Source organism: Aythya fuligula, chromosome 4 (assembly GCF_009819795.1).
Source record: "Aythya fuligula isolate bAytFul2 chromosome 4, bAytFul2.pri, whole genome shotgun sequence".
Lineage (NCBI taxonomy): Eukaryota > Metazoa > Chordata > Aves > Anseriformes > Anatidae > Aythya > Aythya fuligula.
Genome location: NC_045562.1, coordinates 5,750,990 through 5,776,770, shown reverse-complemented (window position 1 = coordinate 5,776,770; position 25,781 = coordinate 5,750,990). Strand labels below are relative to the sequence as shown.

The following is a 25,781-nucleotide window of genomic DNA, read 5'->3' as shown; positions in this document are numbered from 1 at the left end:
AAACTTGGTATTGAATACTTGACTTCTGTGTTTACTGATTCAAGCTAGCTAACAAGGAGAAAAATGCAGAGAGAAGGTTTGAGTGTTGGAGTCTACTGCGGAAACTAATTAAAAATAATAGAGTGTGCTGTGTCTTCCTAGAAAGATGTGCTTAAGCACTCCAGTGCTGCGTGTGTACCAAAGCTGGTCGTTGTCCAAGATCATGTGCGACACAATGGTCAGAGAAGTCCCATCTGGATATTCCAGCACAGAAATGTTGTCATTTCCTTGCATTCGTATTTTTCCTTCTTTTCTTTAAAAATGAAATACTTGTGCTCAGCTCCCCATGCTTCTGTTACGGACCTGCCTTCCATAGTGCCAACAGGGTGGTGAATTCCTGCAAAGGAATTAAAGGAATCTGTTAAACGCTTTAATAGTGTTGGTCTTTATGTTCTAAATTCCAGGGTGAAAATTGATCTGTACATTTGAGTTTATACATTTTAGTTTCCAAATTGTTTTTCTTTAGAGGAAACTTCTAGTGTTTTCTCTTTTCCTCTCTTGATGCATAGCCATTTATACTGAGGTATCTTTATATATAATGTTGTTTGAAGTATGCAATCGATGTCTTTGGGTAAGTAACCCGACCTTTTTAAAACCAGCATGTGTTCAAGAGGTATGCTGCTATAGCTGGCTTCCTGACTGCTAACATTAGCCTGAACCTGTTCTTGAAAAAAGCAGACCTTCCTTAAGGAACGAGAAACACATCTGAAGCAGATAGAGTATATTAATAGCAGGAATGTTTCAGTGCTCCCCCATCCACGTGCAGTATATCCGGCCTGTTCTGCGGGAAGCACGCTGTCACGGATTATGGGAGCACAGGGGTAGATGGAGGGAGCTGTCAGCATGTTCACACGGGCCTTTAGAGAGAACCAGGAAGACCTAGCAGTAATTATATAGCGTGCCTGCTGGAGACTGAGCGGTGCTCACTGCGTGCTTTCAGAGTACGTGCCTGTCTTTGCTGCTGAAAAGGAGAAAAAGACAAGTTGCACGTCAGGGAGAATAAAGTGGGCTGAGCAGTGTGCTCTAACACAGCCAGTTTGGAGGCTGGCTTTGCTTTTCAGCAGCCAGGGCGCTGCCAGTATGTGTTTTCCCGAACAGCAGCATTTCTTCTGACTCCATAAGGTTAAAAACATCATCCTCCCAATAGCTAATGTCAAAGGCAGAAGTGAAAACCCATGACACATGAGTTTTAGATTTAGTGTGGAGCTGTGCTAACAGCTTATTTCTGATGCCTTGTGACCTTAGCCTTCTGTGATGGCAGCCAAGGTTAAAAAATCTGACTGTTCAAAGGTGCAGGCGTTTTATTCACAGCCATGTATTTTAAGTTCTGAATCAGAGGAGTAAAAAGCTGATGAGACAGCATTTATTTACAGGCAGAAATAGAATGAAGTGAAGAGAACAAATAATTTAGTCAAAATTTCACAAACAAAATGCATGCGATGTGACACCCTAATGCAGTTGATGCATCTACCTTTTCAGATAAGGTTGTTCTCAGAGTATGTTACTAATCATCATCTATTTGTCAACACCTCAGCTTTCATTTCTACACTAAGAATATTTTGTACCAAATTACGTAGTATTCGGAGTACTGTGGGACTCCAGTTATTTAGGGGTTATAATGTAATCTATACTTTATGGAAGATGGCAGATTTAAAACTGAGAACAGCCATTAATACTTAATGTCTTGCAACTTTGAATCTGTGGTAATAGCTCTAAGTGAGAGACAGCTCTTAAGGGTAGCGTCTTTGGGAGTTTCTCAATTTAGAGCTGAAGTGCAGTGGGATGTAAGCACTTGCAGATCATACAGGTACCATTAAAATCCTGCCCTGCAGCTTCATTTCAGCATTACTTTCCTCATCCTGTCCCAACTTCTAGTAAAGTATTTCGTACTTATCTCTGTTACGTATTCATTTTGTGAAGTAATGGGTTTTGTACAAAGCAGGAAAAATATATGTATTTGAGACTTAAGAAATTTCCTTTTTCTTAATTCAAAATTATTCTTGAGCTTGAACCTCAATCAATGGTGTAGGCTCAGTGCAGATACTTCCATGAATTGCAAGTCAAACTCTGGCAATATTATTCCATTTAATAATAACTTTTTAACAGAAGTTTTGGATATGTAGGAAATATGTTAGTGCAATTGTAATATTTATCAGGAACAGTAATTTTTACAAAATTCAAACTAAAAAAAGCCTTTTGTGCTGCCTAGAAAAGTTTGCCTCCCAAAATGCAAACTTCCTCCAGCTTATTATAAGCGTTTTATATATTTTTTTTCTATAAAGATTTTCACAATAATAACTTGTCCTCCCCCTCCATCATCATCATCATCTGCTTTCCAGTTTGGCCTGTGCACACACTGTGCTGACAGTCAGCACTCTTAGCTGAAGGTCCCGGTTTCACAGTAGAAAACGTCCGTCTCTTCCACAGCTGTTTCTCTCTAACACTGCAGGTGCATTTTATGATTCTGGTATCGGTGCCTGCTGAGAGAAGTATGTTCTGGAGATGCTTGGAGAAATGTTTTTAACCTCCTGAAGAGTGAGAGAGTTTGAAAGGGATGCTTTTTGTGCAACGTGTGCTCTGCAGAAAGACTGCAGAGAAGGTCATCTCTCCTCATTTCCAGGGCACAGGTCCAGCCCTCATTTTGGCAGCTTTTCCTCTCTGAAGTCCTGCCTATGTTCACCTGGTCTTCCCCACAGCTGTAGTAGCAAACATTCTCCTTCGGGTTTCCTAGGAAAACTTTTCTAATTGTATCCCTTACCATTACTCTGTCCCAGCAGAAGGGAGCAGAAGGTATTCTTATCCCTTAACCTGCTGCCCTTCCCAAGGCCTTGGAAAATGAAATCAGGTAGGAGAAGGGTTGTGGGAAGAGGCGTATATGACAATGCTTGCTCTTCCTTGGCTCCATGAAGATAAAAACAAAGTAACTCCAAAGATGATAAATTTTGATTTTCTAACACTTTTGGAGCTCTCGGGACCAACGGTGACATAATAGAGTGCTCATTTACAGGTACCAGCAAAATCCTTGAGGATGCTTTTGGGTCACAGTGGTGACACTTCATGAGAACGTGCTTAATAGTGGCTCTTTGAAAAGTTCCTGGAAATACCACTCTCTGTTACTGTAACAGCACTCCAGGCAGCATTATGCAATGCTGGAGTTGAGGGCCAATAATTCAGTTAAGTACTTGCTGGCTGGATTTGTGAATGCATTTAACATGTTCACCTATATTTTCATCTTTACTTGTCAATATACAAATAACTAAGTTCTGTGGAGAATTATTCTGTTGTACCCAATTAAATTAACATATTCTTGGAAGAGAATTCTGAAGGGTTTCCTGACAATCTTGTTAGAAGCCCTGTCAACTGATACAAAAATCATGGGCTGAATATTTACAAGTTAAGTCATGAATTCTGTATTAAACTGTAAATCTGAAATACTAGCCCTTAGGCATAGTCCTTGACAAATATCCCTGGTGTCAGGTAGTTTTATCAGTCTTTTGTAGACGGTAAGGAAAACATTTTCTCCATGAGATTGTTTTAAGTAGCTTCAAATCGGTTTTCCTGCCTTCCTCTGCAACTAATTCTGAAGCATGATAGCAAATCACTGAATCACTATCAGCCTCACTGATAGCGATTGCAGCAGTGACGTTTGCTTTCTCCTCCTCTGGAGTTCTGGCTGGTCTGGGTCATCAGATCAACATGGATAGTGGCAAGATCTGGGCAGCCTGAGCTTGTACACTTGCTAATGAAACTTCTGTCAGTGCTTAATTTAATGCTAGTACTGCTATTTTTATTTATTTTTTTTTTTTTTCTGAAAAGGTGAAACGGAAAAACATATTCCACTTGGCAGGAGGACTGAACAGCGCTTCGTGCAGTTTGTTCTGAACACTTGCTATCAGCTGGACTGCATCTAAAAAGCTAATTGCTGCATTTTTCCTTCTTCCTTCAGGAATTTGATCTCGTATTTCTTTTCACACATCCTTACTATGCTTTTGTTTCTCGTCCCCTTCCCTTGTACTCTTTGTTGCAGATCTAAACGAGTGTGGACTGAAGCCCCGGCCATGCAAACACCGGTGCATGAACACCTACGGCAGCTACAAGTGCTACTGCCTGAACGGCTACATGCTGATGCCAGACGGAACGTGCTCCAGTACGGCAAGGCTTCTTGCTTTCTTTTTGTAGTCTCCTCAAGATCCCTGCTTGGGCTTCCCTGGGCAACTTTTATGAAATTAAGATGAGTCCTGCAGTAAAAGATTAATCTTGCTGGAAATCAGGCAATTGCATAAAACGAGCTGTTTTTTTTTGTTGTTGTTTTTTTTTTTTTTTCCTAATGAAATTAGGCTGAACAAAACACGAGCAAATAGTTTGATTTTATTAGTTTTATTACAAGTTTTCCCAGAAGCATTCTTCAATGCTGTAAATCACTGGTAATTGTCCTTCAGAGGCAAGTGCTTGCTGTTTTCATTGCAGCAAGACACCTGCAGTTCTGTTGTATGTATTATGTCCTTATAAATGTAAAATCATTAAAGCTGCAGCTGTTGGTTGTCTGACTGGTATCAAATTGTACTGTCATCTCTCTGGAGATGAGGTTCCTACTTTTCATGCTCTGCTTTCCATGACACAACTTACTACAACTGTGGCGTTTTGGTTTTTGTCTTTCTTTTTTGCAGTTGCGCTTTTAAGGCAAGAATGACTACCTGTCAAATTCTACAGGTGTTTCTCCATTTCTATTATATCTGTACTGTGTCTTACTTCTCCAAAGATTGCAGTGACTTTCTGGTTCTGGTCAGATTCCTTATCTAACAGGTTCAATTGTTTTCCCCTAGATGCCCTTTCTTGCTCAATGGCAAACTGTCAGTATGGCTGTGATGTGCTGAAAGGAGAAGTGCGCTGCCGCTGTCCTTCTCCAGGACTGCAGCTGGGGCCTGATGGTAGAACCTGCATAGGTAGGTGATCAGATGCACATTTCTTTTTTTCTTTTTTTTTCCCAAGATTGTTTTCAGCCGTACCCTAAATGCATTTCAAGAGTTTATCAGGTGTATTTTTGAAAGCATTATCCATGCAGTTTAAAGACATTGCTGATAAGGATTGGGATAACCAAGGTAAAGGTCTCTGAACACTCTCAGTATAGAGAGTTCAGTTTAGGCTCCTGTCTTTCTTGCCTAACTGTGAAAGCTCCAAGTTAAACTCAGGAATTCATACAATATGGAAGTGAAATATATTGTTCTTACATTCTTGAGCATGGAAGAGGTGCTCGTGGTTAATCAGACTGCATTGTGCCACACGTTACTATGGTCTGAAGAACAGCATGACGTGATTTCTTTAGTCATTAACTATACATCCTGAGTAGGCATGATGCTCCAGTGATTGTGCTATTTATATCCTTCTCAGTGCTACTGTTCCATAACCTCTAACAACCATGCAGAATTGTACTGAAAGAACGTAAGAGAGTATGGATGCCCTCATCATCCACTCAGGTGCCATGGCTATCCACAGGGGAGGTGAAAGTCACTTCTGAAAGTGACTTATCCATGCTGACCAAGAACTTGGTGGCAGAGCAAGGGACAGAATCTAGATCTTCTGATGTGAGGAGCAGGCTTAGCTGTAAGAGTGTAATTGGCATGTCTACGCATGCAAAAGAATGGGTATAGCAATCAGAAAAAAAAATAAATAAAGACCATTGTCACATGCTGAAGAGATTGTACTGTGATTAGTCTCACTGTAGACATGGCAGATAGAGATCTTTGCAAAAGACTTGTACCATGTTGTAGTAAGCTGAGTGATTTTAAGTAGGAATTCAAGCAGATTGTACCAAATGTAGGAACTTGCTAGAAAAAATACTTGAGGTTCTCCTAGTGGGTGCATTTCTCTGAGAATTTAAAACAAACTTCATACTTACTTTGAAATAAACAAAATACACTTGTAATCCAGAAGTCTAATACTCTGACCAGCACCATGACACTAGTTGTTCAGTGTAGATTTAAAAAAAAAAAAAAAAAAAGACATTTTTTTTCTATTAAGGTGAAGAACTGTGTACCCACATTGCAATTTGTATGCATCATTCAGATTGACCTTGTATCCTGTTTCTAAAATCCACAAAAATTTCAGAGCAGGCTTACACAACGCAGAGAAGGTAGTCATAGCAAGAAACTACCAATGTCCTTCATGGGTCATACACACAATGCTGAGCTCTTTTTTGGTAAGAAATGACTGTGACGTGCATTCAAGTGCAATTGCTCTGTCAAGTTTGAGTTGCACTAAACCAGTAAATACCACCAAGAATCAAAGTTATTTAGGGCTAGAACTTCATTTTTTTCCTCAAATGTGTACAACCCCATCATTGCTGGGGTGCACATCAGTTCCAAGGAGTGTACAGATACTACCAGTGTAGAAGCAGTAAGGAAATAACAATGTAGATGATGGTAAGAAAATGGAAGTGTCTATCGGCTGCAGCTTGTGAAATCCTAGTTTGAATGGAATTTGAAAGACAGCTGGGAATTTAATGCTTATTTTTAGCACAGGTGGAAATTCCTCTAGGCATTATTCTATTCTTAGTTTAACCCATGCTGATCATTCTCTTGTTAAAATGATCCTTCCAGACAATAAAGAGCAACCGAACAATTTGCCCATGAAGGTAAATCACTGAAACTAACAACAAATTGAAAAAGAATTCAGCAAAATGTTCAGTGAAGCTAGGGATTAATTGACTAATTAAGGATTCTTCAATCAATAAATGAGCCATCAAATTATGTTGTCAGCTCTTTTGACTGGGTTTTTCATTTTATGAAATTAGCAATATATACATTGCAGCTTTAGAAGGTCTGTAGTTATTTGAGGGCTGAAAATAATAACTTTCACTGCAATATAAAGTCTTTCTGGTTGCTTTGTTTGTGAATAGGATCTTGAAAATATACTCTTATAAACTTAAAAACCAAATTATTTTAAAATCAGCCTCATAGTTTTTTTTGAGGTTGGTAATATGGCCTTATTCACAGCGGGATCGAAGCAAGTCTGCTTGTAATTCTGCTTCTCTATCGAGCTCTGACTACGACAGTTGTGAGGTTCTGTCTGCACCACTTGCCTTTGGAGCAGCTCCCTGGTGCTAGGTCTGGGCATGCGCCTCCATTGCAAACCAGGCTGATCAGAATACAAATCACCCCCTGGTGCCCTGGTTTTCATAGGAAGCACAGGAGCCACAGGGCGTTGCAGCAGGTAAAGGGAAACAGCCCTTGCACCATTTGGCCCAGGTGTGAATTGGCACAGCTCTGTCGGTTTGAGGGAAGCGACAGTCTGTGCTGTTTGAGAGCTGGAGGAGACTAACCGTAAGCACTTACGTGCCATCTTCTAGCTAATGGTCAAAACATGTTTTTGCCACCAGTAAAGAGCAAATGACTACAATACGACTACAGCACTCTCAGCACGCTTCTTACCATACGTGAATTTGCAAAAAAAACGGGTTTGTACAGAAAGAGAGGCAGGACACGCTCCATTAGGTTTTAAAGAACATAATCCATGCTATCATGAAATACCCTCAGTGACTAATATTTTTTCCTACTGAATTGTTTTTTGAAGCTGTGGTTTAAAAATAAATAATAATTAAAAAACACCATAGTAATCAGGAGTCTGAAATACGCAGCATTGAAATAATATTTGAATAAAGGGTAGAAAATTGTGGCTCGTAAATTAAATGGTGGTAAGGAACATGGTAGCATTTGTAAAAATGTTAACAATACCCTCAGAGCCTAGAATGTTAATCATACATTTAAACCAAGAGGCAGATTTATAGGGAGGTTCAGGCGTGTGCCCTGTGTTGGCTTCATTTTCTTTCCCGTTTGGCCCTTTCCTGAAGCATTGCAGGCGTGCTCCAGTCTGAGAGTAGTGCAGAGCTGTGTCAGAGCAGCCTGTGGGCCAGGAGGGTGGGAGCTGAGGGGCTGCATCCTTCTGTCCTCACTAATTCCTTATGCAAGGTGGGACGGTGCCAGCAGTTGCTGCTGGGAGAGCCCATCCAGGCAGTAATTCATGGCTCGAGGTTACTTTTTGGTTGTGGGAAACAGCTCGGAGAACCTGGAGCTACATCTTGCCTGTCCCAGGTAGCTGCCCTAATTAACCAGCAGATTTGTTTCTCTTAGTTCCCTGTTTGAACCATTCTTTATTAATCACGAATCCTTGAGTGTGTCAGAGCAACCGTTTATCAGTGGTAACATTTCTTCCGTGCTGTGTAAGAGATTCAGGCTTCTCTCTGCCTTGCTCAGGCCTCTTTCACAAGCAGCAAGGCATCAATCACTCAGCTTTGTTTTGCACTCTTGACACCTGCTGCTGAAGTGCTCCTTTTTGGAAAAAGAATTGCGTGGAGAGCAAAAGCTTGCTTTCCCATAGATGAAGAGCCCGATAGAGCTGCAGAGCAGAGGCTTGAACTGTGCCCTGCAGATAACCAGCGAACGTCAGAAGTGGTGTGCGTCAGAGGCAGCTGTGCATGGCAGGTCCCTGCCTCGGTGCAGAATTAAGCTTCAAGTACTTAGCAGGCTGCAGCTCGGTTTCCAAGGGCTACAGAGTGAGTGGCTGTGCGTGGCTTTTGTGTCTCAGCCTGGTCTCCTGCCGAGAGCTCTGCAGACAGCGAGAGCAGACCTGGGTGAGTGCTGGCTGCTCCCCGGGCCTCAGCCCGGCGTACAAAGCCTGAAGAACAGCAGCTTCAGGGAGCTGGGAGGCATCAGACGTTGGCTGAGCATCACACGGCTTCCCAGTCCTCTCTCCTTGCCTGGATGTTGCTTCATCTCCCTGGCAGGGCAAACGGAGCCACGTACCTCAGCACTTCTGAGACCTGAGGGTCACTTCACGTAGCCAGCATCCCCATGACAGAGGGGTCAGCTACAGTGCAGGTACTGCAGGGAAAGGCATTCAGTTTGTGGGGACTACGTGTAGGTGACCCAGAAATACTGCATCCCGGGCATTAGCCTGCCCTCTTTGCTTAGAGCAAGTCCTGAACAGATTTCTGAATCTGAAGATTTCTGATAGGCTCAGTGTTGCAGGTCATGGATGAGGGATGCCTGAGATTTTTATAAAAGCAAATTACTTTCTACTGCATGGTAATGTATTTCGAGTGGGTACACATCACCTGTGCTACAGGAGCAATGTTTCAGGCATGTTTCAGACAAAGAATAACTGGGGTATTTTTTATTATTCCTCACCTGTAAATCCAGATTCTATCTTTATAACTTTGCAGGGCTTAGTGAGAGAAAAGAAATTTATACAGGTAGCATGAAATAGCTTTTATTCAGAAAAATGTCAGCACAGTTCTAAGGATGAGTGCTTTGAGGCCTCAAAGAAGGCATCCTGTGGGGAGTTAGAGAACATCTCCTTTCCAAGGGGAAGGGCACCAGGATGCAAGACTACAGAGCAAGTGCTGAGACTTTGGTAGTGGTGCCCATGGTGCCTCTCTTGTCATTCGTAGCATTTGTAAAGGCTTCTGGCATGGGAAGCATAAAAATGTGGGCATGTGACCAGGAGCTGAGCTGAGGTGACACAGCCAGAAGTGCTCAGGCGTTACTGCTGGCTGTAGCCAGCACGACCTTTTCAGAAGGAAGTTCTTTGGCTATTCTTCTTCATTTTTTGTTTGTTATGTGAGACCAGTTTAATATAGATACTATAGATTGTATTTTAACTGTTATGAAAAATAATGCAGTTCCTTTGTTTCCACAGATATTGATGAATGTGCTACTGGAAGAGTCATCTGCCCACGATTTAGGCACTGTGTCAATACTTTCGGAAGCTACATTTGCAGGTGTCATAAAGGCTTTGATCTAATGTACATCGGAGGCAAATACCAATGCCATGGTAATAACATATTTCTTATGTGCGTGTAACAGAGACACATATTCTAAACTGAAATTAATGGTTTAAAGAGGAACGTTTGCTTATTATGGCAGAAGTGTTGAAGCAGGTTGTTTTAGGTTGCTCTGCACCTGCATTTTAGGAAAGAATGGGTCATAGAAATAGATTGAATGTGAAACTGAAAGCATATTTGGCCCCAATTCTTATAACTGGTTCTCTTGTGAAATCTGGTGGGAGAGCAGACCTTGTGTTCCACTAATTCGTTTCCAAAACCTTTGTGTCCACAGGCTTCACAGGGCACAGGCAGTTGTAGGTTTGGAGCGCTGTGTTAGCTTATGCTATGTCTGAGCTCTAACACAGGTGTGCTCTACTGCTTGCCCCAAGATCCAAGATAAGAAAATGTGGCAAGGGTACAACCCAACTCCTTCCAACCCAGGCTGCACAACCTTCCTTCCCTGAGGACGGGGGGAAAAGGCAAGGGTTGGGAAATAACCTGTCTTTGTCTGGACATGAGACTGGAATGCAGCTGGTGTATGCCCTTCAACAGAGATGTTCCCAGATCCCACTGTCTTAGTTTCCCATGGCCTCAATGGTTATGATCCTTTCACTGAAAAAAGGATCGTGTGGAGATAATGAGGTATTGGTTTATGTTTAAGTATGCTTTTTTGAGAGAAATCTCTGTGCAGAGCACTAGAATTTGGAGATTTTACTCATACTACTAGCAACATGGAAGTGCTGTATAAGCAGTTTCTACATAGATCTATAATAAAGAAGAAGCATTTTATGAAAAAAATAAAACATTTTAATACCTGGGTGATTGGGAATGTGCATATTCCTAAACTCACCACATTAATTTGCAGCTGCTTTCCTTTTTCTACTGCCAATTCAGTTTTATTGAATTTTCTGAAATTTGTATTTTTCCTAATGATCATACTACTGTTCATGTTTTTGCAGGGTTAAGCAGAAAGTCAGATTTCTTTAATGCAAATGATTATTTTTTTTTTGTAACTTTCTGTTGCAGATATAGATGAATGTTCCCTTGGCCAGCATCAGTGTGGTAGTTTTTCACGGTGTTACAATACACCAGGATCGTACAAATGCAAATGTAAAGAAGGGTACAGAGACAACGGAACAAACTGCATACGTACGTAACACTGCTTTTAAAAAAGCAATTCTAAAAGCAAATGTGTCCATGAATCCTGTGCTGGAAATTTTGAGATATCCCACTATCAGGCTCAGTCTCTTCCAACTATTTTTAATACTTTAAGAAAGGCCAGGGAATGTAGTCTGAGTTTTCTGAGTCTTTGCATGCTTTGATAAAAATACCTCTCTCTGAGACATTTTCATAATTAGAAAGAAATTCACCTCACCCTATTCACAGCTTCATTCTAGAGATTGCTTCAGAATGAGGACAAGTGAGTAAGCAGGGTAGGTCTGGTCAAACAGAGCATATTACTCATACGCTGCTATTATGTTCGTCCTGCAACATGCCCTTTTCAGCAGCTTACCACATCCACTCCCCACTGCTCCCCAGATCTGAGCACAGCCAAGAGAAAGGATTTCTGTAGATGAGTGCCCTGCAAGAGAATTCCCATCCTCATGTCCCTGCTGGGAGCAGCAGTCATCCCCTTTGGTGCTGAACAGGCCGCTGGAGTTCTCCCCAGTCCTCCCTCAGGACTGTGCAGCTCTATGACAGATCTGCAGAACCTTTTTGAGGACTCTGTGTTTGTATGTGGGTTCTGGTCGTTGGTGACTCACCCATCTCTTTAGAGGGCAGTACCACTGCAGCTGCGACGGTTTTAGCCATCATGGTTTTGTGGTCTTGCCAAGGTGATCTGTCACAACCTGAATGGTTACAACTGTATGTGGACACGCTTAGTCCTAACGTGTATTTGATATTTTAATGCACCATAATGTAAAATCTTTTCCCTGATATCATCAAACAGTTCATTGTTTAACAAAGAGTCGTTCTTCATTTTAACTCTGTTATACTTGAAACACTTGTACACATAATATGTGACTGGAATTCTTACTGGGGCTTTTAAGAACTCCAGTGAGATATAAAGGTTTATTAACAAAGCGTAGATTATAAATAACAAAACAGATGTCATTGCATTTCGTGTCTATAGAAACTCCCTTTGTGAAACAAAATTAAAATCTGTTGTCCTTTATGAAATATTAGGGAGGTGGTATTAATAGCAGGCAATGCCACTGTGTCGTAGGTGGTGCTCGGTTTACCACTTCTTTTTTGTGGAGGCTGAAAAAAAAACATTTACATGTACTTACTTTCCTGGTGTTCAGCAAAGAGAAGGATTTAAATGAAAGCCAGTTGGTTTAGGTTCAATGTCTGTAACGTGATTAATGCTTGTTGACAAGGAGAAGTGTTGTGAGGAAGCGGAGAGGCCTGGAAGATACTTTCTTAAGCCAAAGGTATGTGCCTGTTCATGACCAAAATGGTGGTAACATTGGAGTGTTACTAAGTTTTGCTCTGCTCCTGAGTAAAAACTTGTCCAGTTTTACAGCATGGCTTAAGATCTACCCTTCCTGTCCATGCTTTTTCACTTCCAGCTCTTTTGGGTACGTTTTGACAATTCTGATAGCGTTGATGCTTGGGAGGAGGTGGGGATGGAAGTCACCGTGTGCCTTCAGTCATCCTAAAGCATCTCTAAAATACTGTAATGAGAAGTACAGAAAATTCGGTAGTGTTGATGCTAAAGTATGTATCTAATTAGTGGAAACATTCAGAAGAAGAGAAATTATTTCAGCAAAGACTCTTTATGTCAATGAACTATATTCTGAAGTTTCTGGAGCGAGAGACTCAGACGTGCATTTTGGTCCCTTTTTGATTCTCTCTGCGGTTATTCCTAATACTATGATTGAGCCACCTGGTCCGTAGCGTACATTCAAGAGCAACAGCACGCTTCCTAAGGGAGGCCCTGGTGTAGCCAATAGCATTCCTGATGTTGGAGGCACAAACCAACCCCTCAAACCATTTGTATCATTACAGAAAGGCCAATGACCAGACCAACAACTCGACCAACAGCTCGGCCAACAACTCGATCCACACCAAGGCCAACAACTCAACCCACACCAAGGCCAACAACTCGACCAACAGCCGGGCCAACAACTCGACCTACACCAAGGCCAACAACTCGACCCACACCAAGGCCAACCACGAGGTACGTGCCTGTGACGACACGGCCAGTGACAACGCCAGTGACAAGGCCTCCACCTCCAACACCACCTCAGCCTACAACGTTAAGACCCACGCTACCACCACAAAGACCTCCTGTGATAACAACCCAATATCCTTCACATATTCCCATTGAAACAACATCTCAAGGAGTTACAGATGACAACAGAATCCAGATAGATCCTCAGAAACCCCGAGGAGATGTGTTCAGTAAGTAAATTTACATAGCCTTTCATTTATTGGAACTGTAGATGTGGGAAAGTGAAAGCATTCACTGTACTATTTTGTGGGTTGGTTTTTTTTTTTTTTTTTGAATATTTTATGAATGAGAACAAAGACATGGAATTGAAACTGATCATGTGGTAAAGCTGCACAAATAATTGTTTCTATGACAACAAAAATGTGGGAAAAAATTCTCGATGAATTCAACCAAAAATTTCAGTTTTCCTTCCTGAATTATTTGTGAGTATACTGTCCTTTGTAAGTGCTTAACCTGTTTACATTTTCAGATGAAAGTTTTGGAGGGAGAAAGGAAAGGCATTTTATTGAAAAATAATTGAAATGCAACATAACTTACACTCAGAAGATTCAAAAATCGGGGATTTGAGAGTTGCTCTCTGACAGCATATTTCCTTAGCTTTAAGAATGGTAATGGTAAAATGGGACCATTTCCTAAAGGCTCTGTTATGTTGCCTGTATTATATGAATCCAAATAGCCTTGGATGATTATGACTAAGCGAATGTAGCATTGCATGAAAATATCGTGGAGGCTAATTTTATGGAATGCATCTCTGAAAGTGGATATGTAAAAGGTGAGGATACTAAAGATTCCCCTAGCACGAGGACATGTCATTTTAAGAACTGCTCTGAAAGACACAGCACTGTTTCTACGCCAGCTTTAGTGCGTGCCTCAGATGGCTCTGCTGGCACATGCAGAGTTGCGTACAGCTGCCAAGAAACATTCAACACCCAATTTTATCTTTAGTTCTGCTGCAAATTTTAGAGATGGGGAGGGTGTGTTGGATCAGCCCGTTTCCCTCAGCGTGACGTACAATGAAGCTGCAGGAGTGATGGAGGAGGAGGAAGAAATTTGCTGTCTCAGAGAAGGTGTACAAGCAATGTGGGAGTTTTTTTCTGGTTGCTTTGGCACCTATGAAATAACTTGTTGGGCTGTGTTCCCTTAGACCATGACGTAGTGAAATAATTTCTTCCTCATAAAAAATGTTTTGTTTTCTCTGTTGGTATTTTGTCTGCTGTAGACAATTTGATGAATTCAAAGTAGAGACAAAAACTGACTAACAGTCTGGGAAGATAAATCCTGCTCTGGCTTTTTCCAGACTGTTTTTAAAGAATTCAAATAATATATTCAGTTAAATAATATTTTAATATAAAATTAAAAAACAAACAAACAACAAAAAAAAAACAAATAGTAAAGGACATTAATATAATGGAAACCAATAGTTAAAAATGCTGGGTTCTGTGGAAGTTAGTCTAGGCTGTGGCGCTGTGCTTCCCAGGCTGTCTTGTGCTGTGAGTATTCTCTGGAATTCCCAAGCAGGGGGATAACTTTCAGCTATTTTCATGAGGCAAAACCAATCACTTGCATAAAGCTTATTTTTAATTAGTGTTTGCTCTAATCTCTCCAAAGGGCTAGATTTTGAAGCTAGTGCTTTCCATATGAATGTTTGGGATATAGGAGTTAGGAAAGTAGGCAAGTAAAAATGTTCAAGTTTGTTTCCTAACTGTAAGCTTACGCTATTTTCCATATAACAGACATGGGAGAGGGAAAAGTTAATCTTTGAAAAGTATTTTTTAGTTTTTTATGTAGGTTAGCTGCTACCCTTTGAGGTCTGTGGTGTCCATACATCGCTTCAAAGGCTTCAGTGCACAGTAAGCAGGATTCCCAGAGGCATCAAGCACAGTAATTGTTACTGGCTTCAGCAGGCAGTATAGGGACAGATCAAGTCAATGTCTTTAAGCTCATGTTATTTCTGGCTCTATCCCCTGCTAAAGAAATCCTTGATACACGTAGGTGTGTGACATAACTGAGTGACTGGAATACTCCAGATGTGCTGTAGGGTGTAGGAATTTGTGTGGCACTAGTGGCATGATCCTTAACAAAGCTGGTACCTTTCTTTCCCCCAATTATGCCACTTTGCAGCAGTCATCTAGGTGGGAGCCGCTGATGTCCCCTCCCACCTTCTCTCTGTCCAAAGAGATTTAATCAGTGAGTGCACAAAAGCATTTGTCTAGGATTGGGAACCTACAGTCGAGTGCAAAGCGGTTCTAGTGCTGCCTCATAAAGGAAGGCATTTCTTGCAGAGCAAGGTGTCGCTTGCCTCCCGAGTCCCATTACTGTAGGATTTTATGGGGAAGGGGAGAAGTTATGGGGCTGTGCTGCCGGCCAGCCCCGTGGGAGAGCAGCACCCAGCTGCAAGGCTGCAGCACAGGGATCATCCTGATGTGAACCGCTCTGCGTGAGGCACCACGAGCTCAGGACAGCAGTGCTCCCACATCACACAAGCCAGGGCCTCTCCAAAAGTATTCCTCTGGGCCAAACACAACACGAATGGCTGGAATGTTACCACAGTACAGAACTTTAAACTGAACTAATTAGTAACATTTAGCTGACCTCTGATGTGCTTCTTATCTGTCATGTGGATGTGCCAGATGCTCCCCACCTCCAAAAATGTTTGTGCATATCTTTTTCTTTTCACTATCCCGTGTATTTCCTCAGGGAAAGGGCTTTTACAACTGCTTCCTTCACCTTCTTTAAACTTTACTAACCTCATCTGTATCAGACATCTTTGCAATGTTCTTGGATCGAGGATTTGAGCTAATTTAATTTGGCTTGTACTGAGACTCCTGAGGTTCATTTCCCCCACATCTTCTACTTCTGCAGTCGAGGCAGCTAAGAAACCAGTTCTCAAAAAGGAGTTTGTGCTCTGGTCCATGCGCCAGCCTGAAAAGAGGAGAGAGAGCCTCGCTCTTGCCTTCTTTATTTCCCAGGGGGGAATGCAGGCAGCCATTCAGTCATTTCCTAACACTTGTTGGCTTGGACAATGGAGGAGGAAATTCATGCTAGATCCACTCAGAGCAAGAGGTAGGATTTAGGGTTTCGATGGCCACTTCCTTGCTTGTCACTGCAGGCTGTTGTACCCTGACGAGTCGCAAAAGGTGGTGCTTTATCATGTGGAGGGGCAAAACCCAGCACGGAGAGCAGTGCAGCCAACAACCACTGTTGGTGCGGAGCTTCCAGCCCTTACCATATGACCTCCATCTTTAAAGTTGTGCTTTTAAACGAGGTTACCTTGTGATAGATGAACTTCTATTTTTTTTTTTGGTCAGGCTCTGAAGCCTTAGCCAGACTTTGGTAAAGCAGCATGACAGTAACCACTGCCTTGGTTGGCCGTCTGACTACGTGGTACTTCTGTTAGGCAGTCTGTGGCAGAAGGGGTGGCTGCTGTGCTGTACGCTGGGAGATGGCCTCGTGCACTGCACCAAATCCTGCAAATACTCTGGTGGTCTAGTCCAGGAGAGGAAATGTGCCTGGGCAAGTGTACTTGCTTCCCATAAGCATCTTTCAAATCGTAATTTTTCATTACTTTACATTTTCCAGAGCTTGCTCTTGGTGACTCGCTCTCAGTTTTCTCCCTGTGTTGTTACGGGACCTGTCATCTCACGCCGGGCAAACCTCTCCTAAGCTTTCACTTCTCAACACTCTCGAATGTGCTGCTCAGCTTGAAATCAGCTGGGGACCAGGGAGATTGGTGTGTTCGGTGGTAACAAAGAGCACAAAGCACTCTGCTGATAATGCTATTTAAATACCTTTGCAGTTTTTGACAGGTACTGGGTTGCTGCATTTCCTTAGACGCTTTACCCCTTTTCTAAAAGTGCCTGTAATGAGTGTGCCGAGCTGCTTTTGCAGAGAACAAAAAATGAGTATTTTTTAAAATGGAATTCCTACACTTGGCCTTTGAACCACTCTGTGAGATGCAGACAGTGGAATCTGGCACCAAGGATAATCTTCTGCTGATATGGATACGGGGGGAATGGCAATGAGGGAGGAATGCAGCGATGGCTTAATATTTAACTATTTCAGGGCTCGTACAAACTGCCGTGAAATACAGAGGAATCTCCTCTGTTTACTGAGATGGCTGAAGTCTAAGAAAGAGAACATAATTCTCAGTAAGGCCAGGAATTTCTGCTACCCTTGGGATCTGGGTGACAAGTGTTAAAAGCATAAGCTTAAAGACAAAGCATAACACTGGGTATCAGCAGAGCAAGAACAAAACCCCTTATCTGCATTAAAGATAGTTCAGCAATTTTCCTTCTTAGCCCTTAGTGGAGCCGAAAGGATCGGAATTGGGAGTCTTTTCTCATAACAGCTATTAAAAAGATCTCAAGATAGGAGTAAAACGATTCTTTTTGCTGCCCCTTTCAATGGCTGAGAAGTTTTTAGTGCAGTAAATGCAGCTACATGATCCTCGAAACCGTTGAAATAAGGGAAGTGCTAAAAGCAAGAACGTGGCTCTTGTTACTCCCTGCTATCACTGGAGCAGCATCATTTTGCAATAGCAGCTAATTTGTCCTCACTGTTCTGGCACCCGTTAAAATGTATTCATCTTCACATTTAAGCAATTAAGAGAGGCCCTTTGTTCCTGTTTGTACTCTGGAGCTCAGCCCTAAGATTTGGGAGTCTTGCAAATCACACCCTCCATCCATCTTCCACCTAGCTACATCCCCAGATCTGATGTGCGAGCTGCTGCAGGCTAGTTATTTTAGCTGTGTTTCCCACAAACTGAGCTGTCACTGCACCTGTCCTCATAGAAAAGCAGGTTACTATTCACAGGACCTTACGGAAACATATACAAAAAGATGTTTGACTTAGGCCAGAGTTAACGAGCCTTCTCACTGCCTCAGCAATGCGGGACTGGACTTGGGAGCGGGCACACAGCAGCACCATCTCTCACCATTATGCAAATGGTTTTACAGAGGTGGGACAGCCACCACAGCCATTCCTCAGGTCATTCTCACTGCACAGCTGGAATCTGCAGAGCTTTAGGCAACACAGCCAGGACACTGAGGGTATCTGAATAAAAAGGGTGAAGTGCATCTCTCTGCTGCCCCTTCTCTTTAGCCCAGCATGAATCTAAGTGTTCCCTGGGGGAAACGAGGCTGTGCTCTGTGCTGAACGGCTGAGGAGCCTGGCTGACCTTTGGGCTACCCTTTCTCTTAGCTGCTCTCTGCTAGTTCTGCATGAGAGCTCCTCACTTGTGGGGACTTTCAGAAGTGGAATTTAACAACTCTTAATCGTAGCAACTACTCAGTCAAAAAAAAATATATCTTTTTGCTCGTTTTGCTTTGACCAGAAGTGGGAAGCTTGGTCATGCTCGTTGTGTGGAATGGGATTGTGTAAGAGCACAACGTTTGCTGTAAGGCAGAGCACAGCACTACTGACAGTCATAAAAATTATTAGTAATGTGGAGCTGCACTCCATGGTTTGTTTTGGTTTTGTAACACCAAAACAGTGATTATTCTATAATTATAAACAGCCTGGCGTGCACACACCATCTCTTACACTCCCAAACTCAGCAATTAACAAGTAATGAAAAAAAAAAAGTCCTACTGTTTCCCCAGGGATTAAAAAGCTGAAAAGAAATCACTCTTAAGCAGTTATTAAATGTTGCCCCCCACACACGTGCATCCATGAAGAGCTCACGCTAATTAACTTTGAGAATATGGTGGTGGTGATGTATTGGCTCGCTCACAGCGAACAGCGTTCTCCAAGAAAAAGAAGCCAAGTTTATATTTAACAAGCTTTATCAAACCATTGGAGTAAAGTGAAAAGCACACTGATATGCTATATAAAGTACACAGAAAGGGCTTGGAAAGCTTGCAGAGAATAACTGTGCCAAATACTTTCTCCCAGGATGGCCACTCAGCATACGAGTTGTCGTAGCAAGAAGTGTACACACGGATCGTGTTTGGAGCCCTGCATCTCCTGGGGTAACTTGTTTCATACCGTGTGCACATTCCTCTCATGGGGGCTGAGCACAGAAAGGGCTGTTTTAAAGCCCCGCAACCTGTTTTTCTAGAAACCTATGACAACAGCGTTTGGAGAGGACTTTAGGGAAAAGTTTTGAAAAAATATTCTTTGTAGAGCTTTAATTATTGGTCAGTGGCACCAGCGTCAATTTGGAGAATGCCTGTATGCGCATACAGGTGTAACTCGGATGTTTATAGACTAACAGTGTGCTAGGAATGGTATTTTACTGAACAAGAGGAGAGGTGGAGGTGGGCTGGGGCTGCTGGCAGCTGCAGGGGACCTGGGGCTGAGGATCTGCCTTCTGCGTGGTGACTGCCACGTGCCTAGGGGTGAGCGGGGTGCAGCACGACTGTAATGCCAAGTGGGCCCTCGCTGCGGGGGCCTATCGAAATAGCCAAAATATTAGTACAAACTGTGTAAAAATTAACAGGCCTGCACTCCCCAAACCAACCTGAAGCCCTTGAGGCTGTTTGTGTGTTAATATCCTAGACTGCAAATAGATGTATTCTAAAATCTAATTTTTTTTTTTTTTTTTAAGTAGGAATAATTCCAAAAATGACTGCAATATTGAGGAATTAATACAGACTTCAAGCTTCTTCATTTTGCTATACAGAATTTGTAGCATGTAATACTACTTTAAAAATACATTTGCATTTGGTCAACCTGTTACCAGGCTGCTTATTTTGTCCCAGTTGTAAAAAGCAGGCAGCTACCTCATTCTTATTTTTCATTTTGCTCTGTCTTCCGGATTTAGAGGGGTTGTTGCAAGATCCTATGTACATATTGTCCTAGTGTAAAAGTTCCTTCTTACCTTTGATTTCCTGAAAACATGGTTGTTTATTTTATTATAAATCACCTCAATTCTTGTTCTCACTTGCCTAAAAAGCATATGCAGACATTTAGATACTTCTTTGAGCGATGAGTATGGAAAATGTGTCAAGTTTTTAAAAGATAAAGCTCTCACAAATACTGTAGGTGTCAGAGGTGTCTGCAACATCTCAGGACGCGCCTGAAACCCACTGCTACTGTTATTAATTACGCGGGAGACCTGCCTCTCAGAGAGGAACTTTCCCAGACAGCTCCAGCCAGCGCAATCTCTTTATCTCTAGTTTCAGCTGTCTCTCAGGTTTGACACCCGAGTGTTATTTCGGGAGACGTACACAGCCTGGCACTCTTCAGAAGTAAGTGGAAGTCTTTGTAGCCCCCTGAATATTCTGCAGCCGCGGCTCTCCCAAAGACTTCTTAAATTTCAGGCTGTTGTGGCTGCAGCTCAGTGTCTAATAACCTGTAAACGACCAAGAGCATTCCTTCCCCTTGCAGCTGAGAACAACTGAAGGACAGACTTTATCGGAAAGTAAAAAATTGAATTACACTTGAATAGAAAACTCCTCCTTTTCAACTTGAGTCTAATCCTGATAATTGTTCAGAGAACTCTAATCCTTTGCAGGGACATGGTAATACCCTCAGCTGTGTTTCTGGGTTTGGCTGCACAGGGTATCTCATGTGGGGCCTCTTCCAAGTACCAGTGCTTTGTGTTGAAATTCTCTTATAAAACAGCTGTGGAAGGTGAGTGCATCGGAAAATTTGAGAAAGGGCTTTCATGTGGCTTCATTTTATTGAGAAACCACTAGCTTAAAACGTGCCTTTGGAGTTTTTCTCTAAGCATGTGCTTCAAGGTTAAAGATTTTTTTTTTCTTGTTGAAAAAGCAGGTTTTGTTAGAAGAGCCTTTAGCAGATTTGCAGTCACCTTTTATGGAGTTCAGATAAATGTTACAGCGTAAATCACCTAGGCGTAAAGTTTATGAATCTTCATGTCAACTATAATTAAGTATATTGAATTTTCCAAGAAAAGCACAATGCCCAGAGCTGCTCTGCCGTTTTTTATTAAAGATAAGGAAGTAGGTCACTAACTAGCTTTATCTCATTCATTTCTGAAAAACCACTTTTCTCACAGTTCCACGCCAGCCTGGAGTGAGCAATAATCTGTTTGAAATACTTGAAATTGAAAGAGGGATTACCGCTGATGAATTCGAAGCCAACGATGACCCAGGTAAGATCACATCTCCTGTTTGGGGCCTGGGGTTTAGGATTTATTTTGATTTTTTTTTTTTGTGGTGCATTTATACATTTTACAGGACTCCTGCACCTTATGCTCCTTGTTTAGGCTACGCTTTGTAAAAAGAAAACAAAAAACACAAAAGTGAACCTTTATAGTTTCTTTTCCTAACAGACTAAGCACAAAAATAGCATGAATTGTTAGTAGGAATAAGAGCAGCCCTTTTATTGTTTGTTTTAGTACTTTTACATATTCTTTTTCTAGTGCTCTTTCTGCTGCATTTTATTTTCATGTTTATGTGCCAGTGTCAGCCACAAGGGCAACTGCTATAGTTCCTCAGCCAGTGGAATTAAAACCTCTTTCTTTTGCCTTCCTGCTCTGTTCTGCCTAGGTGTGCTGGTACACAGCTGTAATTTTGATAGCGGCCTGTGTGGATGGATCAAGGACAAAGATGATGACTTGCACTGGGAACCCATTAGAGATGCATCAGGTAAGACACACGTGTACGAGCAGATCCTGTAGTTGAAGAGCTACCCAGGCTTGAGGTTGGTGACAGTTCTCTCATTTGCACAGATTCTGTATCCCTGTAGTTATAGGATATGTTTCACAACCACACCTCTTCTGCGTACAAAAAATGAAAAAAAAAAAAATCATTGAAAGGTGTTTTGTGTTGGACTTTTAGCTGATATCTTTACAGTACAAATGTATCTAAAAGACTAATAAGTGTATTTAGTAAAAGCTGTCTTAAAAGAATCAGAAAGAACAAAAATGTGGAGTAGAGAACAACTTTTATTTATGGAGAAACAAAGCTTATTTTTCAAACCACCACGCGAACATAATTATTTCCATATTAGTAGTCAAATTAAAGAAAGTGCTGGGACTAGTCTTTGTTCTGCTGCCAAATATAATGTTCTTGGGTTAGTTTAATCTCTCAGCTTCATTTTATTAAATTCAACGCTAAATTACAGAAACCAATGTATAGGAAAATTGTTAAGTAGCTGGAAGGAAGGAAGACTGGGCTGGCAATGGGCAGCAATTTCTGAGTAAAAGCACATGTCTAAGCATGTGCTTGGGGTGGACAAAAGTGACCTTGAAATGAGTTTTTAGAGGGGAGCGTGCGCCAGCCACCTGCAGGTCCTACAGGGGAGTGGCAGCGTTAGGTGAGACCCTTTCAGTCGCACACCTCCGGGTGTGCTCCCAGCAGACGGGACACTGCAAAGCCACCGGGGAGCTGGGAGAGGCCCCTGGAGGTGTTACCTGTGGGCACCCTGCCCCTGGCTTACATTGCCATGATGAGACAGTCGTTTGCCACCAGGGCAGGTGTGCCCAGCAGCTTTTTTTCAGGCTGTTTGGATGGCTAAGTGGAAGTGCCTCCTGCCCAAGGCATGCTCTTGTGTTCTGTAGCTTGTTATGATGCTTCAAGAGTCTCATGGATGACTCAAAGGGCAGAGCTCCCTCCTCCTGCAGAACAGAAAATGGAGCCGTGGTCTGCATGCAGGCTGGCATGTTTGAAAAGACCACCCATAACTTCCCCATTGTTTTAAACAATGGACTCAAACCCACTCTATTTCTGAGGCAGTATATAAAGCATATCAATAATCTGTATTCAAAAATTGTTAATACGTACTAAGTTCCAGAGCCATGATTTTTAACTGGCTTTTTCTTAGACCTTTTTTTCCCTGGTGTTGCTTCCCAGTCAGGGACACTCAGCTTTTTGTTTCCTGTGCCTGTTCTGTTGCTGTTGACACAACCTGTTAAAACTAGTCCCTTGAAGTCACCCACCCCACTCCCTCCTGGCTGGAATACCTTGTTTCAGAGATTTATTTTCACAGCTTGCGCCTGAGTGTTTGCTTTCACCTTTCAAAGTTTGGCATTTATTGGTTTATCAGAATCTGTATTTTGAAAGGTGCCATGCTGAAGCCTTATAAGCTTATCTTGCGTGCAGAAAATGCTGCTTTGAGGGGACCTTTTCCTGTAGGGGCATGCCTACAGCTAAGTTGGCTTTGTGCTTACTAAATCTGTTTCCTATTGATTGGGTTCAGTCACTGTAACTATCTGAAACACATGCAGGTAACAAGTCAGGTCACTATTTTCAGAGTGAAATAATTGTATCTACAACAAACAGGTGCAGCTATTTGAATTCTCTTCTTTTAGCAGTTAGTGACTTTGATGCAAAAACAATGCATTAAAAAAAAAAGAAAGAAAGCTTTAACAGATACTTGGATAAATGGATCCCACTTCACGCCCAAATGCAGACGTGTGACCTTAGCAGAAAAATACTTGGCTTAGTTAAATCTCACTGAGGCCAAAGGAACTTTAAAACTGGTGTAGAAGTAGTGAATTGGAGACATCATTTGCTTTACTTTTAAGTGTTTGACAAGTCCTGGTAGTAGCATGGCAACTACTTCACTGTTAAGAATATAGTCTTATTAATATGCAATATTTAGAAAAAAAATCAAAACCTACAGCATTGGTTTCAATTAAGAAGGCTGTCTGGACCCTTTACCTTAACTTAGATCCTTTGATACTCTGCTCTCATATATTAAAAATAGATTCTTAGGTTGAGAGTAAAATAAGAATTTTTCTTTTTTCCCTTTTTCTCTTTTAAGAGTGCTCCCTCCCTCCCCCCTTGGTCAGTTTAAATTTGAAAGTTATCCTTGAAAATGTTTTAATGAAAAGTTCAAAGATAAAAGACAGGTGTGAGTTTTCTGCAGGATTTGAAGTTCAATTTATTGTAGTTCTAAGTACCTACATGAAAAGGTGTATGGGATTTATGGATCTAAAAAAAACATTTAATGGCTGTTGCTGTATCCATGAGATCCTCTACTTCTTCATGTACTGGGTGTTTTTATGAAGGTACTTCAAACATGATCAGAGATAATGATGGTGTTTTGAATTAAGTGCTTGTGTTCAGTAGCAGCTTCCTACTGTTAGAGAAGACCAGCCCTTTGGAAATCGTAACTAACTGTTTCTAACTTTCTGTATCTCAGCTAGATTAAGAGTTTAAATTATGGTTAAATGGAAACGCTGGGCTTATTTGCAAGTGGATACACCTTGAGACTTAACCTGTTAACACAGTTTCCAAACAAAAAGCAAGGTACAGAGCTGTAACAGCATAACATTTATGCTGGCCTTCTACTAGCAAACATGCACAGCTTACAAGATACATAAATTTACACGGTAGCTTTGGTGTCACTGTGGTTTTAAAATAAGTCACCAAGGGGATGTCCGGAATGAAGAAACAGATGAACTTCATTTTCAACAGCTGTAGTATTTGCTGTGTGAAAAAGAGATTAGATAAGAAAGCCCTAACCTGGCACGCTGTAAATAGAAGCCCAGCACTGTAAACCTTACCTTGCAGGGGAGATGTGTCAGTTCTGGTTCTCAGTCTAGCACCAATATGCTTTATTTACCACTCACTGGACCTGATGGAGTTCTTTTTAATTTATTTGATAATGCTTCTGCATTTGGTCCTGAAATTTTAGACAGCAGAATTTTACCAAAGTAACTGCTTTCTCTTTTGCAGGGGGACAGTACCTGACCATCTCTGAAGCCGAAGGCAAAGAGGGAAAAGCAGCGCATCTCATCCTGCCGCTGGGACACATGGCTCAGGCTGGGGACTTATGCCTGTCGTTTCGGCACAAGGTGCCCGGCCTGCACTCTGGTGCCCTCCAAGTCTTTGTGAGGAGAAACGGTGCTCACGGCCCAGCTGTCTGGGGGAGAAACGGTGGCCATGGCTGGAGGCAGACACACATAACTTTGCGAGGACCGGGCACCAAGAGTGTGAGTACAATTGCATTTACTGCCTTTTTTTTAATTTGCATGAGACTCTGATGACATTTAGGTGGTGTAGCACTTAATCATTTGCCTTCCGGGTCCAATGTCTGCCTGTTTTTTAATTCTCCATTTATCCTTGCCAATGGAATCACATTTCTAATTAGTTCTCTGTAGAACAAACTACAACACCCATAGTAATAGACAGATGGAAAACTAGAAAATAGCTTGTACTGAGCTACTATCAGGGACTCACTTATCATGTAGGAAAGAGCAACCTAAAGGACAAGAGCATACTGTACTTGTTTTGTAAAAAAAGCAAGTACAAATTTTCCAAATAGCCCGTATCGAGATTAGTTGTGAAGTATGCTTTAAAAAACAGTGTCATGCAAAAGGAAGGATCATCCCCCATGGATTAAGAAGTGGTTAAACAGATATTGATTATGTCTGTTTATATTACATACTATAGCGTATATATAACATATTATATATTTTATATATACTATATACACATATAGTATATAGTGTATATACACACTATATATGTATATATACTATAATAGTATACATAGTATAATAGTACACTATTATAGCATATATTATTGTGTGTATATACACTATATACTATATATACTATAATATACTATACTAATATAATATATATTAGATCTATATAATATATAGTATAAATATACTAAAAATATATAGTGTGTATATAGTATATATTATCTGTTTACATTATATAGTAGAGTATATAATATATACTATATAATCTATATAGTATCTATTTATATTATATACTGTAGTATATAATATATAATATTAAAATATATAATATAGTATAT

The 25,781-nt window shown here is 41.4% G+C and overlaps 1 protein-coding gene across 4 annotated transcripts in view; it reads left to right on the top strand.

The window, feature by feature from the left end:
- Nucleotides 1-25,781, top strand: part of NPNT (nephronectin) — a 47,919-nt gene that overhangs the window by 19,286 nt on the left and 2,852 nt on the right. For all 4 annotated transcript variants that reach the window (XM_032187144.1, XM_032187142.1, XM_032187143.1 and 1 more), the window contains 8 exons: nucleotides 4,067-4,186; nucleotides 4,863-4,982; nucleotides 9,733-9,867; nucleotides 10,886-11,008; nucleotides 12,872-13,267; nucleotides 21,061-21,156; nucleotides 21,554-21,652; nucleotides 24,689-24,945. In XM_032187144.1, the coding sequence (XP_032043035.1) occupies nucleotides 4,067-4,186; nucleotides 4,863-4,982; nucleotides 9,733-9,867; nucleotides 10,886-11,008; nucleotides 12,872-13,267; nucleotides 21,061-21,156; nucleotides 21,554-21,652; nucleotides 24,689-24,945 (1,346 nt within the window). The remainder of the gene's footprint in view (nucleotides 1-4,066; nucleotides 4,187-4,862; nucleotides 4,983-9,732; nucleotides 9,868-10,885; nucleotides 11,009-12,871; nucleotides 13,268-21,060; nucleotides 21,157-21,553; nucleotides 21,653-24,688; nucleotides 24,946-25,781) is intronic.